We start from the raw sequence: 15,330 nt of genomic DNA, 5'->3' as shown, positions 1-15,330 counted from the left end.
CTCTAGGGAAGGAGATAATTAATCTTAAATCGGGTAATTTTGCTAGTCCTGAGGAATTGAGTTCTCCCTTCTCGAACAGCCATTTTGCTTTCCCAGCCGCTGATCATAGATCGGACGGACGCCCCCTGACGCGCCGCCGTTCTCGTCACACCTGCTCTCCTCGTCTCTCCACCACGCTGCCCACACCCGGACGCGATGGCAGCGCCGCTCGCCCCCTTCACCACCGCCGCCGCGCTCCGCCTCGACCGCGGCCACCGCCCCCGCCTCCTCCTCGCCTCTCTGCACCCCTACACCGCTCCCCCTCCCCTTCCTTCCATCGTCCCCACCGCACGCCGCCTCCCGCCGCCGCCGCCTCCTCGCCGACTCGCACGCCCGCTCGCCGCGGCAGTCACCGAGACCCAGACGGAGTAAGGCTCTGCTTACTTTGCGTTCCCCGTCCTCTCCACCTTCTAACCTGCTCGTTACTTCGAAATTGCAGTGTTAAAATTCGATTCTTTTGCTTGAAGTTCGTTGTAATGTGGTTCCGAATAGCAGTAGTTGGGTTGCTGTAGTGTGATTCTATAGCTTGGTATTGCTTCTACCAGCGTTGATTTTGCCTTTGGTGTTTAGGTTGCAACTGGACTAATCAATTCCAAGTTATTCCATTTTCTGGGGTTATAGATAGTTCTATTTCTTCTGGCACCAAATTTGGAATAGCTGGAAACCTTCTTCTTTTTCTTTTATGGAAAACTGTTTTGTTGTTCCAATATGCCATGCTCAATTTGGTGCTTTCTCATTCTGAGTTCTTGTTGCCTCCAGTAATTTGGTACTAACATGAAATATAACCATGCATTGGGATTGTGGTTTGTCTGGCTTAGTGTCTGGTTCAACAACGTTAAGAAAGGGGCGCATCTACCACGAGACATATGGATGCCAAATGAATGTAAATGACATGGTTTCTTTCTATCATGAAAAATGAAGGTTACGATGAAATTGTCCCTGACCCTGAGAGTGCAGAGATAATATTTATCAACACCTGTGCAATCCGTGACAATGCAGAGCAGAAAGTCTGGCAGCGGCTCAACTACTTTTGGTTTCTGAAAAGGCAATGGAAAGCTAATGTCGCCGAAGGGAGATCTAAATCTCTGCGGCCTCCCAAGATTGCTGTCCTTGGGTGCATGGCAGAGCGACTGAAGGAGAAAATACTCGATTCTGATAAGATGGTTGATGTTGTTTGTGGACCTGATGCATATAGGGACTTGCCAAGGTTGCTCCAGGAAGTCGATTATGGGCATAAGGGTATGAATACGCTTCTCTCGCTTGAGGAGACTTATGCTGATATCACCCCTGTAAGGATCTCTGACAATTCGGTTACAGCATTCGTGTCAATTATGAGTGGTTGCAATAATATATGCTCGTTCTGCATAGTTCCCTTCACTAGAGGTAGGGAAATGTCCCGTCCAGTGTCTTCTAGAGTATTGTCCGAGAGGTTGGTGAGCTTTGGAAAGCGGGCGTGAAGGAAGTAATGCTTCTTGGTCAGAATGTAAACAGTTATAATGACACTTCTGAAGTAGAAGAGTTGGAGCCTGGCAAAAATTGGCAACTTAGTGAAGGATTTTCCAGCATGTGCAAGGTGAAGAATATGGGGTTGCGTTTTGCTGATCTCCTGGATCGGTTATCTTTGGAATACCCTGAGATGCGGTTCAGGTTTACCTCTCCACGTCCGAAGGATTTCCCAGATGAGCTACTATATTTGATGCGGGATAGGCATAATATCTGCAAACTTATTCACATGCCAGCACAAACAGGCAGTACAGCAGTCCTGGAAAGAATGCGGAGGGGTTATACTCGAGAGCTTGTGCACAAAATTCGTAATGTCATTCCAGATGTTGGGCTAAGCAGTGATTTCATATGTGGTAAGCAATTTCTTTCCATAATCAAATGTTGGCTTACCTTTGTTTATCACTATATATATATATATATATATATATATATATATATATATATATATATATATATATAGGGCGCTGCTATTCTTAGCGCTGCGCGTTGAATAGCTATTTAGCGCCCCAGGATACCCCGCGCCCCGATCGTAGATTCGCTCGGGAAATCCGCTCGAAGCCGTAAAACTTTCGACCGCAGCCGTATATTTTGCTTCCGTAACCGTATGAAGAGCATATTTGATCCGTTTCGATCGGAAAAACATTTTTTAGCCGTAAAACATTCGATCGCAGCCGTAAATTTGCTTCCGCAACCGTATGAAGATGTCCTTTGGTCAGGGAACCGTATAACCATAAAATAATTTTTATTGAGAACGAGTTGATTTTCAGATTTTTAATCGTACATAAAACAACCAGGGAACCGTATAACTTAGATTGGTCAGTAGTAAAATATACATTTATGAACCATATATGAATCATACAGAGAGCCGTAAATTATATTGTTATGAAGCGTAAAATTTAATTTTATGGTAACGAGTGATCTTTCGTACACATAAACATATTCAAAGTATCCATGTAACCATAAATCAATTATGATTAAATCATTCGTGCTTTTATTTTTTGGAGTCGTAGCCATTTAAAAGGGCTCATTCAATTTAGATTGTGATCGTAACTATAATTAATTTAATACGGTACGCTGCTGTTGTTATTTACGGAGGGCGTTATGAGGGGGAAACAAAATGGGCGCCATTCACGGGATGACGGTTGGGCCAATGGGGGGAGGTTACATGAAAATAAAATTACGGTTGGGAATCGATACAGTTAATTACCACGTCGAATCGTTAAATAAGAAAGAAATATACGGTTGAAATATGAATGGAACACGGTTGCAGTTGTTTGATCTGGTTGCTATATGGTTACGGTTATAAAGATTAAATAATTACGGTAAGGATATAATACATAAACGGTCGTAATAACATAAAATTTTATGGTCGTAATAATTGCTGGATTACGATTGCGGGTTGGTTGGCGGGGTTTCGCGAGTTTGGTCTGGGTCGGGGGGGTGGGGGCGGGGCGCGGGGTGGTTTGGGGCTGGTCTGGGTCGGGGGGGGGGGGGGGCGATGCGACCGGTGCGTTGAATAGCTATTTTTAGCGCAGGGAGTAGAATAGAGAATATATATGAAAATAATTTTACGGTTACGAACAATATATTTTTACGGTTACGAACAATGTATTTTACGGTTGCAACCATAAAATATTGTTTAGTGATTGTCGATTGCCTCCATTCCACGATAGTAAATTTCACATATTGCAAACCGTAAAAATAGCATTCCTTCAACCGTAAAAAGGAAAATGCTTGGTCTTCATAACCGTAAATTAGGTTTTAGCAGCTGTATCACACGTTATTTCTCCCCCAGGCCGCTAACTTCTTGATCTCTTCTCATACACCAGACTGATTGGGATTAACGATATTAATTACCCAATTTTACCCCTAATATGCATGCATACACTTTCTTCATGATCATAGCTAGTGATTCACCATTACAGCAACGTTGCAGAAAGAAAAGGCATGATTTTCAACACAAGATTTGGCGCGCGGTGCAGGACAGGATGCCTAGTTCCACATCCACCAGCTGATCTGGCCGTTGTCGTCGTCCACGTGGTGGTGGGCCTGGCTGGCGAAGAGGGCGGCAGCGGCGGCGGGGTCGTCGGCGTAGTAGCTGCTGCCCTCGTCGTTGCAAGCGCCGTCGTCCTCCCCCGACTGGAATTCCCTCGCGCCGTGGTCCAAGGGACTCATCGCGCAGTCGTGGAACTGGTCGTCGCTGCCGGGGAAGTACGACTCCACGCTGCTGTCGACGGCGGCAGCGAGACAGCCACCGGCGCGGAGCAGCGCGTCCGCATCAACCACCGCGCTCCCGCTGCTGCCCGTGCTCAGCCTGTCCTCGGACTTCACCTGCTGCGCCTCTAACGCCATGTCCGCCGCCGGCTATTCATCGGCGTCGGCGGCCAGAGAGGCCTTCGCGTCCGCCAGCAACTCTGTGGCGTTAACGGCCGCGCCATCGCCGCCCTCTGCCGCCTCCTTCTCTTGCAGCTTCTCGGTCAACGACACCACCTTAATTAATTACCACAGCACAGATCGTCGACTCATCCATCAGTGACGTTCGAGACCATGGAAGAAAGCACGGTGCTAAGAGCGAGAGGAGTAGGAGGTTACCTGCGAGCGGAGGCACGGCAGTAGTCCCTGCCGTCGGCATCCATCGTCACCCACCGCCGCCGCCGATCTAGATCTAGATCTGAGCATAGGGTATGAGAGAGAGTTGGGTAGGAGAGAGACGTGGAATGGAAACTGGAATGAAATACGAGGAAAGAGGGGGTGGTTTCGTTTTTAAATTCACAGAGGTCGAGATTTTACGGTGCGGGAAGCGTCTATGTGTTTATTACGGTTGCGGTTTATGACAACGTTAATCGGTAAAAAAATGAATCTATATACGGTTACAATAACTAATGCATTATGGTTGCAATAACAAAGAATAACGGTTGCATGCTAACAAAGAATAACGGTTACAATAAGTAATGCATTACGGTTGCAATAACAAAGAATAACGATTGCAATAACAAAGAATAACGGTTACAATAACTAAGAATAGTTATTTAGCGACCAGTCCTTCCCGTGCCCCGAACAACCCGTGATCGTAAAAAAATGTTGTCCGCAATCGTAGAATTGTTGTTCGCAACCGTAAAACACAGTGTTCGTAACCGTAAAAACACATTGTTCAACCGTAAAATTATTGTCTGCAACCGTAAAATTACTGTTGCGGGCTGGGTGCCTGGTTGGTGGGGTGGTTTGGGCTGGTTGGTGTGGTGGGGCGGTGCGGCCGGGGTGTTAAATAGCTATTTTTAGCGCAGGGAGAAGAATAGACAATATATATATATATATATATATATATATATATATATATATATATATATGTGTGTGTGTGTGTGTGTGTGTGTGTGTGTGTGTGTGTGGTACTCTCAGAAGTATATATTCTTACATACGTATTTTATAACATAGAGGGTATCTCATGTGATAAATGTGTATATGGAGTATGTAAGTATATAAGATCATCAAGTAGTATGTATATTTTTCAGTGGTTTGTACATATCTTTTTGAGTATATTATATTTTATGTACAAATATAAAGGTATTATTAAAATCTATTAAAATTGATAGACTTTTTTTTTAATTTTTTTTCATATAATTCATATTGGAGTATCTTAGAATGAGTATATAAGTATACCTTAGTGATAAAAAGTATATCTAGTTTATTTATATGGTATATCATAGTAGGGAGTATGTACTCTTAGGAGTGCAGACTAGGTTCCGTATAGACCATGCTCCGTGTTTGACTTAATTGAATCCACATCCTCCAATCTCTTTCTTAAAATTTGTTCCCTTGGTAGTTTAAATGGAGTACCATAGTACCATGAGGAAGATTTAGTTTAATAGTACTTAGTTGTACATAGTGATAAGCAGAAAAATACAGCGGTACGTTTGCATCAACTTAGCTGGTAACTTGGAAATACTGCAGTACTTTCACATCAGCAGTACTTTTATCGTGATACTAATGTTAGAATTTGATTACAATTAGTGATCAATTAGCAAATACCTGGACAAGTATCAATAATTAATATATTAAGAGTTAACATCATAAGGATAAGGCAAAAATCATAAGTATGTTGCAGTTCTAGTCTTCTGGAACATAACATCTAAAGAAGAGGAATATGCTTTGGAGATATATACCAGCATGGTGGGTAACTTCTGAATGAATCCGACAGTATCGGTTAGAAGGAACTCAGTCCCATTCTTCATCTGCACAGTAATGCACAATTACTTCCAGTCATGGTTTTGTACATATAACGATGGAGTATGCTTACCAAAAAATAAAAGGCATCTCCTTCTAAAAGGCATATAAATGATAATAAATATAGAGGTCATTCATGTCCAGCTTATATAACTCGAATGGAACAGTTTTATCTCTTTTCATTTTCGACGGGATAGGAGAGTTTTTTTTATAACATACCAAAACCCTCCATGTTGTTGGGTCTAATGTGGCAAATTATGAGTAAGTTTTAAAAACCTACAACTATTTTGACATATGTTGCAGAAAACTACAACTTCTGGTATCCATTTCAAAAAACTACAACTATTTTGACACATGTTAGAAAAAACTATAACTTTCTCATTGTGTTCCCATCCTGTCATCCTCTATGGTATATAACCGTGGGCCCACCTGTTGCCAGTGGATGACAGGTGGACTCACGATGAGAAAGTTGTAGTTTTTTGCAACATGTATCAAAATAGTTGTAGATTTTTGAAATTTACTCATAACTTATCCTCTGCATGCACATCAGCTCCAGTTAAGCGGTTCAAGAGTGTACTTGTTCCAGCATTTGTATACCCAACCTGAAATTTTTTGGAGCTGAATCTATTCATAGCTTGGAGAGAATAGGAAACTTTTGTTTACTCTAAATAAATTTACATGGTTATACCAGAGAAACAACAGGAATAGGAATTGATTGGCGGCAGTTGTGATACAGCTTTCTATGTTTACGAACAGATTCCAATTCTTTCCTCAATGTACTTATCTGTCAATGACAAGGAAATATACAAGTCCTCTAAATTCATTATTAAAAGGAGTGTGTCATATAACTAGAAAATGTCCACAAATCATACAGAGGATTAAAGTGACATGTCAATGATCAATAAGTAGGTAGCAAATGACACAGTCTGGTATGCATTTATTGGAGCACAGATAAATTGTCTTGCTGACAAAACAGAATATTACTTGAGTTCTCAAGATGCGTTTGTCAACTTCAATTTGCTTCTCACCCATACCCTTAACTTGACCTCCCGCCTGCCGTTCAAGGTGACTCCACACATCTTTGTCAACCTAGGAAGTTGATATTCCATCTGTGCCGAGGTGACCTAAAAAGGAAGATAGAATATCGAGCAACTCAAGCAAACAACACAGATGTACATTCTACTTAAAACTGCAAATTTTTCATGTCAAGAAACGACACTACAAGATACTACTGTAAACTGTAAAGTAAAGCTGGTGTGTGATTTTAAATATCCAGAATAAGAGCAGTTCGGTCACAGACCCGGACACCCCCACCAAATGACTTCTCCAAGTTATGTAGTTGTCTGAAATCGGTATTGAAAATATGAGCAATCAGAGCAGAGATTTCACTGCTAGGCCAAGATGAAAAATAATATAATCAATACAAGTACATGGTGGCAAAATCTTATGATAACTTCTTCAAATATCTCCTTGTTAAGTATAGAGCAAAAATGAAAGATTGATTACACTAATATTCACGGTTTCCTACAGCATTAATAACACAGCATCCGAAGTAGCACTTATAGGTCCATCAAGACGACACATATGGTACAAGGCCCATGAGTTTGACAAATAACAATGTTATGGGCAACACTTTCAGATATTCGATGTACTAATGATAACAAGCATTATGAGTATTTAATATTTGAGCATAATGACCAACACAAGGTAAGGTTCATACAGTAGGGTTCTCTTGCTGGGTATGAGACATGTATTCTTTAATTACAGTAGCTATGACAAACAAGGTAAACAGATTGAACCACATATCAGAGTTAGTAATAAGTGAGAATCTTACCCAGGGGATAACTCATCATCGAAAATGACAGTCTCAACATCAAGGGCCTGAATTGCACTCCTGATTTCAGAAACCTTGCCCGAACCGATGTTCCTTGGATTCGGGGTAGAAAGCCTAATGGGAAACAGAACGCATGAGAACACTGGATTAGGTAGAAAACAAAAGAGCCATGCCTGTGGTACGTGTGCCAAGTCATAGCCAACATTTCAAAATCTTAGAAGGCAATCTGAAGTAGGTTTCTGTCAAGTAGTGGAAAAAATCTGGCAGTGTAACAACCAACATTTCAAACTAGCAATTTATAATGAGTTCGGTAATATAATTCAACTAGTCTCACTTTGGAGAGGGCTAGGACGAGATTACCAGAAGCCGAGGAGGTCTACAGCGCTGTGCTTAGGATAAAAGGATACACCCTTATCCTAAGAGGATTAAGGACCTAGAGTAGCTTACTAGGTTCAGCTTATTTTTATTAGGTTGGGCTGAGCCAACGAGGTATACAACAATTTTGTTTATGCAAGTTGAAAAAACAAAAAACAATAAAAAACCAAATTAAATAGTTTTAGAAACCGAATCTTAAACCGAATAAAACGGTTATTTTGGTTTGGTTTCGGTTTTTTCGCCACCCCTATCGAATAAAATGAGAGGAAAGGGATCTTGGTCAGCAAACCTGGTTTATCGGGTTTACTCATGCATTCAGCTAAAAAAAAACAATGTTGAATAAAATTAGGTTCAAATTATGGTTAAATCACAAAAGTGTTCAGCCAAAATTCATCATCTTGAAAATTTTGTTTTCCCTTCTGTATTAGTTGTCACATGTCAAAATTTATTCGAAAAATTTGAGGGGCGAAAACCAAAATTTCTTTGTTGGGGAAAGATGTTTTTGTCCCGACCAACAATCTTATTATCATTGCAAAAATAGTTAAGTGCTTAAAAAAATCGGTTTCCAGAAATTGTGTGGGTTGCAAAAATCTAAGAAGCATTTTACCTTGATGAACAGGTGGTTCATTGCAACAGCTAGAAGATCTTAGTATTAGAGATGGACGTGCAACGATCTATGGATATTTTTAAGTACAACTCAATTAACTAACTAGTTCTTTTGACTAGATCAAAATGACTAGTTAATTAAGTTATACTTAGTATAAATCCACGGATATCTATTGGTGCTCCACTCGCATCCCTTACTAAGTATCCAGAGGGAACTCGAAGGGTCCAACTGACTAAGTGGATTTACTTTTAAGTTTCAAATTTCGAGGGATCCAAATTTGGTAAATCTTGATATTTCGGTTTTCTTGACAGTATTAGTTGTAAATTCAAATTTTATCCGAAAATTTTGTTCCAAAATTTATTTTGTTTGGGAAAACATGTTTTTGTCCCGACCAACAATGTCATTATCATAGCAAAAGTTGTGGAAGTGCTTCCAGAAAATGAAAAATGGTTTTCAGAGGGTGTATGAGTTGAAGAAATCTAGGCAGCATTTTACCATGACGAACAGGTGATCCACTGCATTTGTACACCTACAAGATCCAAGTATCAAGAGGGAACTCGAATGTCCCAATTGTGGATTGAGTTGCTGTCACATGAATCAATTCCTAGTCCCACAAATAGGCTTCAATATTGGATGGGGTAGTTAAATGCCCTATTTTTTTTAAAAAAAAGAAATCCAAGTATCCGAAACAAAAGGCAGAGGAAAGCAAGACCATTTCTTGAAGAACTCAACATAAATGTAGTGAGTGAGCATAAATCAGATAAATAGTTCCTTGCCATCACCACCAACAAACCCTCTTTTTTGTTTTTACAGCTTACATCCAAGACTCAAGCTTACCACATCCCATATAAATATTTATAAATTAAGAGTCAAACAGCCCTGTACACAGACAGAGACAGGCCATCCTCAACAAGAAATTAAATAAAATTAGCATAAATAAACACCAACTCTGACTGACTTACTGACTGACCGACTCCACTCATGGCAGCAGAACCTTGTTCATCATCACCATCACCATGATCACCATAACTTATTGTCTACACCAAAACCACAAGCCGGGAAGCAGAGGTCAAGCACTCTCATAACTTGTAAGAAAATTCTGACGCCATCGCCATCATCTTGCGGCCAGAAGAAACGAGCAAGAAGTTTCAGCAGCAGCAGCTAGTGCACTGCGATGTTGATGGCGCTCTCGTGGACGCGGTGCTTCGGTTGCTGCTTCTTGGGCGCGGCCGGCTTGGCGTTCGCGGCCTGCATCTTGCCGCTTCTGCTGCTGGTGCACTTGCAGCTGCTGTCGAGGCCGTCGCGGCTGGCGCGGCAGCATGGCCGTGACGCGCTCGCGGCGCCGTCGCTCTCCGACGACGAGTTGGACGTCTCCATGGAGGTCGTCTTCCTCCGCCCCAGCTTCGGCGACTTCGGACGTGTTGTGGGCAGCTGCTTCAGGCAAGGATTAGAGTGGAAATGGTGGTCAGAAAGAAAGCTTCCTCTGAAGACTGAAACCAGTGAGCTACAAGAAATAGTTCAATTCAGTGGCGGATGTAGAGGAGCTAGATAGGGATTTATCCACCTCTCTCTCTTCTTCTTTCTCTCCCTCGTCCTTGGTAAAAAAAATTAAAGGGAAAATTCCACAATGTGTCTATTTACGTTGAGATTCGTGGAGAAAGGTTATGTAAAAAAATCATAGAAAACGTGAGAGGATCAACGGCTGGACGAGAGGGGTGAATTATATTGCGGAGTTGCATTTCCCTAACCCCCCTCCCACCCCCACCCACCAGAATGCTTGGTTCATGAAAATGCTTGCTTACCTTCTTGTATTCAGCCTTGGGAGATGGCGCCTCGTGGTAGAAGCTCGGCATGGGGTTGGCTTTGAAGGTCAAGCTCTTCCTGAGCAGCTTCAGAGCCTCCTCTTGTTCTTTCTTCAGATTCAGAAATGCATGCAAAACAAAAAGTCAAGACTTTGTTCTCAAAATTGTCCATCATGGATCCAATCCATTTTGGATTATCGATTCGTTCCGCAGAGGACCGGTTTACGATGCTTTACTAGCATGGTTTTTACATCTGAAAATTGATTTGGAGATGTATAATGCAACTATGATTTTTGTATGGTTATAAACCCAGATGTCATGGTTAGTACATCTGCTTCTTTCAGCCGGGAGTATGTTGCAGATCGCAGGCATGATTTTAAGTGCAACACTGCAGCTGTATGAAGTGGATGTACAAGCAAAACCGAACCATGACCAAACGCAAATAATAGAACAAGTTCAGACTTCAGAACCTAATTTTTAGTGACTGCTATTTGAAGAGAAAAAAATATTTTCTATAAAGTCCACCAGTACAACTGCAGGTATTATCAGATAGGCAGCAAAAACTTCAGGTTAAGCGAACTGTCTTCAAGAGTAACAGTTCAACATAAATTACTCCTTAAATAGGCAGCAAGATTCAGGTCAACTGAAATATCTGAACATCGGAAAAGGGAGAGACAGTATTGTGCCGATGTAGCTCAATGGGAATCGATAGCAAGACAAATTACCTTTAGCCTAGCTTCCAACTGATTTTTCTCTTCCTCCATAGCTTGATGCTTCTCCTCCAACTTCAGATAATACTGCAAGCCAAACATGAAAGGACGACGATGAGCAAATTTGCCCCGTAACCAAGTTTCACGTTTCCTTCTAACAAAATAATATATACTTCTCTGCGCTTCTCGGCACGCTCAGTGCATCGGAAAACTGGGCCTGATGGAACTGTGGTCTTTCCAATTGATGATTTCCTGCAATGGAAGAGCTTATTGAACTAAAAATTGTTGAAGAGCAAGTGATATAACCATGTGAGGAGGTTAAGTGAGTGTTCAAGCGTACAGGTTAGCGAAAGTATAAGCGTTTCCATCGTCCTGATTACTTCTGTTAGTAGATTGTAGTGGCTTCCTTGTAGTTGCAGATGAAGTTCTCTATAAGAAAAATATAGAGATATTAATAATTCGTATGCAAGAATTATGCATGAAAAATAATATAACTAATTAGACTGTTTATTTGATTGAATCAAGTAATTAAGTCTAGCTGTTTTTATTCCAAAAAAGAACAGAGTCTAGCTTTTCGTAGAAGGAAATAAGTCCAACTTATTTACATAGAATTCTGAACAACCAAGTAGTTATAAACAAGAAAGGTGAAGAAAAGTTAATATTTATGAGTGTACCAAAAACTTTAGTTCACACCAAAAAATGCGAATAAATAGAGCACATGTATTAGAGGTTTTCCCAGAATGAGGTTCGAATTTTGCATAAGAAAGAAGGGTAAGAAAAAATAAACGGAGTTACTTTTGCTAAATAATATTCGTGCATAAAAACTGTTTAAAGAAATAGAATTACCTTCAGCTTCTTCTTTGCGGTTGTCAACACACTCTTCGCACTTTGGAATACATTTGGATTCCCATTGGGGGACTTGCCACTTGACAGATCAGGAGTGTGTTTGCTAATATCTTCAGTCTCCGAAGGAACAGAATCATTTAGTTCCAGTGCATCTTCCATAGATGCAATTGAGGTACTATCACTCACTGCTATTTCTGTCATCGGAAACTTTTCTTGATCCTCTTGTTTAACAGCATTATTTTCAAAACAAAGTTGCTCCACGCCTCCTTTTTCAACACTGGCAAGAGAGGCTTCATCTACCGCATGCTCTGAATTTATAGAACCATTGTCAATAGACTGAACATGAAAATTAATACTGGAGAAACAATAAAGTTCAATTGCTTCGTCGGACATGGTTTTCAAAGGTTTGTCAGACTTCTCCGTTTGATCAATGGCGAAGTGTAGAAAATTTTATACAACCATCAACTACAACAAGCTTACCATCATCAGTCAGCTCAGCACGATCGATGGCCCAAGAACCTTCATTTTCAGTAGCTCCATTGACACCAGCAGATTCCAATGGTTCAGATCTGCCGTTGCCAGATTGTACGGCATGAACAGCGCCAGGCAGATCAGACTGATGAGCACACTTATCATCAGACACATCCATGGTATCACTAGCCGAAAGGCTAATGGCAGAATCCAGCTCCTGTTCAGAAGACTAAGGTACAACTTCAACATCCATACTGATCCCCCAAAAAAGGTAATACTGCAATATGCACTCACCAGGAACCTTGAAAATCGCAATCTTAAATGTTAAGACAAACTGGAACCTTTTTGTTAAACAACAAGGACATGCAATCTGGCAAAAAGTGTGACCACAAAGAAAATAAGCTTTTCCAATCTTCTGAAGGACTGAAATTGACAAGCCAACTGTATGGAAATCGTATATATCCTTCATGTGGACAATGATGTCCTTACTACCTACCTGGAATATGACATGCAGTGCTGGATAGAATGACTCGTGTAGTTTGACAACCTATCTGCCATGAGGACTGGCAATGATCAAGCTATTATTTTTTTGCAATCCTCTATGTCGGTATGGCGCTATCTGTTATGGACTTATTTGACGGTATTATAAAATTGTGTGCGTCATATTTCCATAAGAGGGAAAAAGCACAAGCAAAAGAGAAGACACAAGGGAGCAAACGAGACAGAAAATATGAAGAATTTTGACCTGTGCCAGCTAGAAACTAAATAATTGAAGGAATGAAAATATAAAACATGCGAAGCTTGAAATTGGACTGTATGGTGGGCTCGACAAAAAATGATTATTTACTATGGCAGAATTTTAAGAGGCTAATGTCCTTTGGAATTCCAGAATAGTGGTACTGCTTCTATTATTTTAGGATTTGCTATGACCCATGTTATAATTAGGAAATATCTCTAAGTTTGTTAGCATCCGATCCGCAGCTTGTAAAGGCGACATGATAACAACTTCCTGAAAAGCCTTTTTTAAGAACACTTACTCAAAAGAATTTGGCTTCCCAAAAGGAAGTTAGCTATTCATCTCCCTAATATTATGCATTATCATATCCAGACAAACTGACCATCGACAACAGCAAGGGCAAGGGCCATCCTGATAGTCATACCTGAACTAAAGATATACAGACCCTGCTTGGCCTCAGATTTTGAATTTGTTAACTAAAATAAAATGGTTTAAGTCTCTTTTTTTAGTCTAAAATAAAAATATTATTGTTCACCCAAATATACCCACCGCTCTAGCTCCACAAATTTCTGGTTCAAGAATTCGTGAAGCTGAAGCTCTGCCAAAGGCTCATATGCTACAACAAAAATAACGAAGAGTTGCAGAATTCTCGTTAATATATATTTTTTGAATTGATAACAATGTGTCAATGACTAATCAGGACACTGCCTTTCAATTATTCCGAACAAAGCTGATCCCTTCTATCTCCCGACAAGAAAAAGGAAACAAAATGATCTACCAACTCCAAACTCCGAACCAGTACGAACTGCGAATCCCGTGAGACGGCGACATAGAGGCAACTAAATCATGTTTTCAAATCACGACAGGACATGAGAAAGGAGATAAAAACTGAGAATGCATCTCTCACGAACGGAGCTAAACTTTCTATGGAAGCTGTCAACTGATGCGCCTTCTCTGTTACCAAGCAGGATTAAGAGTCAGGACTGTAAGATGCCTGGGTGGAATCAATCTTGCAAAGTTTTAACCCTCTGTTTCATGTAAAATGCAGAGACAAGAAGCCTCACTACACCTCACATCACACATCCTGCAAAGCTGCATGCAATTCACCACACAAGCACCCAAAAAAACCTGCTACCTTCTCACAATTCTCAAAGGCTAATACTGGAATACAGACACAGATACACAATTGAAAAACGATTATGAATGAAGAGCAAATTAGCATCAGAATTCAGGGCAAGAAGCGGTGGCAAGCAACATAGCCACACATGTCAATTACCTTGCGTTTCGGGCCGGGCGCGCGCTTGCCTTGCTTCTCTCTCGTCGCTGGTTCCGACGGGGCACAGGGCGGCGTCACGGTGGTGGTATTTGTAAGAGGAGGAGGAGCAGGAGGAGGTGGCGGTGGTGGAGGTGGAGGTGGAGGTGGGTTCGTTGATTTGAACGGGGTTAGCTCGGAGGTTGCTTTCTTCTTCCCCGGCCGGGGCTTTGCTTGCCTTCCTTCTGCATGGGTCCCCTCGCCTGCCATGCCGTCTGCTTTTGTGCGAGGACTGATGGGGTACGGACCACGGTTGGTTCAAACGTTTTCGGCGCCACCTCGGCTTCCTCCGATCTTCCTCGTAGTTGGTTCATTGGCAGTTTTCTTTTCTTTGAGATGGGATCTTCCTGCTAGTTGATCGATCAATACTTCTCTCTTCTCTCCAATTGTTTGGGACATAAGAATTTCGTAAGAGGCATCAGATATTTCACAAGTTTGGAGAAAATCTCGTGTTCTAAAATGGACCTAAAATTAGGGTTTTTTTACCGATAAATAAAATTTATCAAAAATCACTGTTAAACATGATTTATCGGAATATCAGATAAAATTCAAACAAATTTAAATAAAATTTATAAAAAAACCAATAAATATGATAAAACAATTCCACTATGATCCATCGGTAGACCCGGTAAACCGGATATATCGGGTCGGAGTTTTTTTCCTATATAAAATTATTGTTGATAAGACGATAATACGTTGAATTTCTTGAAGCGCTCTAGCAAAGTTAGCTAAAGAAATTTTCTGGAGTGTATCAGAAAGGATAAAAATGACATAAATTATGATGATGCAGCCAAATTATTCACAGCTTTGTATAGTAAGTCACGGTAGGATAGTCAGATACCAAAATAGTTGGCATATATAGTTGGTCGATGAA

The 15,330-nt window shown here is 41.0% G+C and overlaps 1 protein-coding gene, 1 long non-coding RNA gene and 2 pseudogenes across 4 annotated transcripts; 1 reads left to right on the top strand and 3 right to left on the bottom strand.

Annotated features, from left to right (window-relative positions):
* The first annotated feature begins 130 nt into the window (after nucleotides 1-130).
* On the top strand, nucleotides 131-3,493 carry LOC133886459 (CDK5RAP1-like protein; annotated as a pseudogene).
* Nucleotides 3,072-4,802, bottom strand: LOC133886211 (homeobox-leucine zipper protein HOX16-like; annotated as a pseudogene).
* A 673-nt stretch (nucleotides 4,803-5,475) lies between these two features.
* LOC133886208 (uncharacterized) lies at nucleotides 5,476-7,717 on the bottom strand. The gene is made up of 3 exons (XR_009903372.1): nucleotides 7,598-7,717; nucleotides 6,748-6,887; nucleotides 5,476-5,771 (listed from the first exon to the last, which is right to left on the bottom strand). It is a non-coding gene; the product is annotated as an uncharacterized LOC133886208 (long non-coding RNA).
* Nucleotides 7,718-9,306: 1,589 nt separating this feature from the next.
* LOC133887486 (protein WVD2-like 1) lies at nucleotides 9,307-14,683 on the bottom strand. Of its 3 annotated transcripts, none has more exons than XM_062327455.1 (8): nucleotides 14,421-14,683; nucleotides 12,418-12,637; nucleotides 11,938-12,245; nucleotides 11,432-11,520; nucleotides 11,265-11,343; nucleotides 11,107-11,178; nucleotides 10,382-10,492; nucleotides 9,307-10,010 (listed from the first exon to the last, which is right to left on the bottom strand). In XM_062327455.1, the coding sequence occupies exons 1-8, from the start codon at nucleotides 14,664-14,666 to the stop codon at nucleotides 9,741-9,743; spliced, it is 1,395 nt and encodes a 464-aa protein (XP_062183439.1). In that variant the 5' UTR covers nucleotides 14,667-14,683; the 3' UTR covers nucleotides 9,307-9,740. The 3 variants fall into 3 exon arrangements, with proteins under 3 accessions (XP_062183439.1, XP_062183441.1, XP_062183442.1); XM_062327457.1 differs by having other exon boundaries at nucleotides 12,418-12,625; XM_062327458.1 differs by having other exon boundaries at nucleotides 12,418-12,709; nucleotides 14,421-14,474.
* Nucleotides 14,684-15,330: the final 647 nt, after the last annotated feature.

The sequence above is a fragment of the Phragmites australis genome, chromosome 12 (assembly GCF_958298935.1).
Source record: "Phragmites australis chromosome 12, lpPhrAust1.1, whole genome shotgun sequence".
Taxonomy (NCBI): domain Eukaryota; kingdom Viridiplantae; phylum Streptophyta; class Magnoliopsida; order Poales; family Poaceae; genus Phragmites; species Phragmites australis.
The sequence above is the reverse complement of the archived record's forward strand: the minus strand, read 5'-3'. Positions and strand labels throughout refer to the sequence as shown.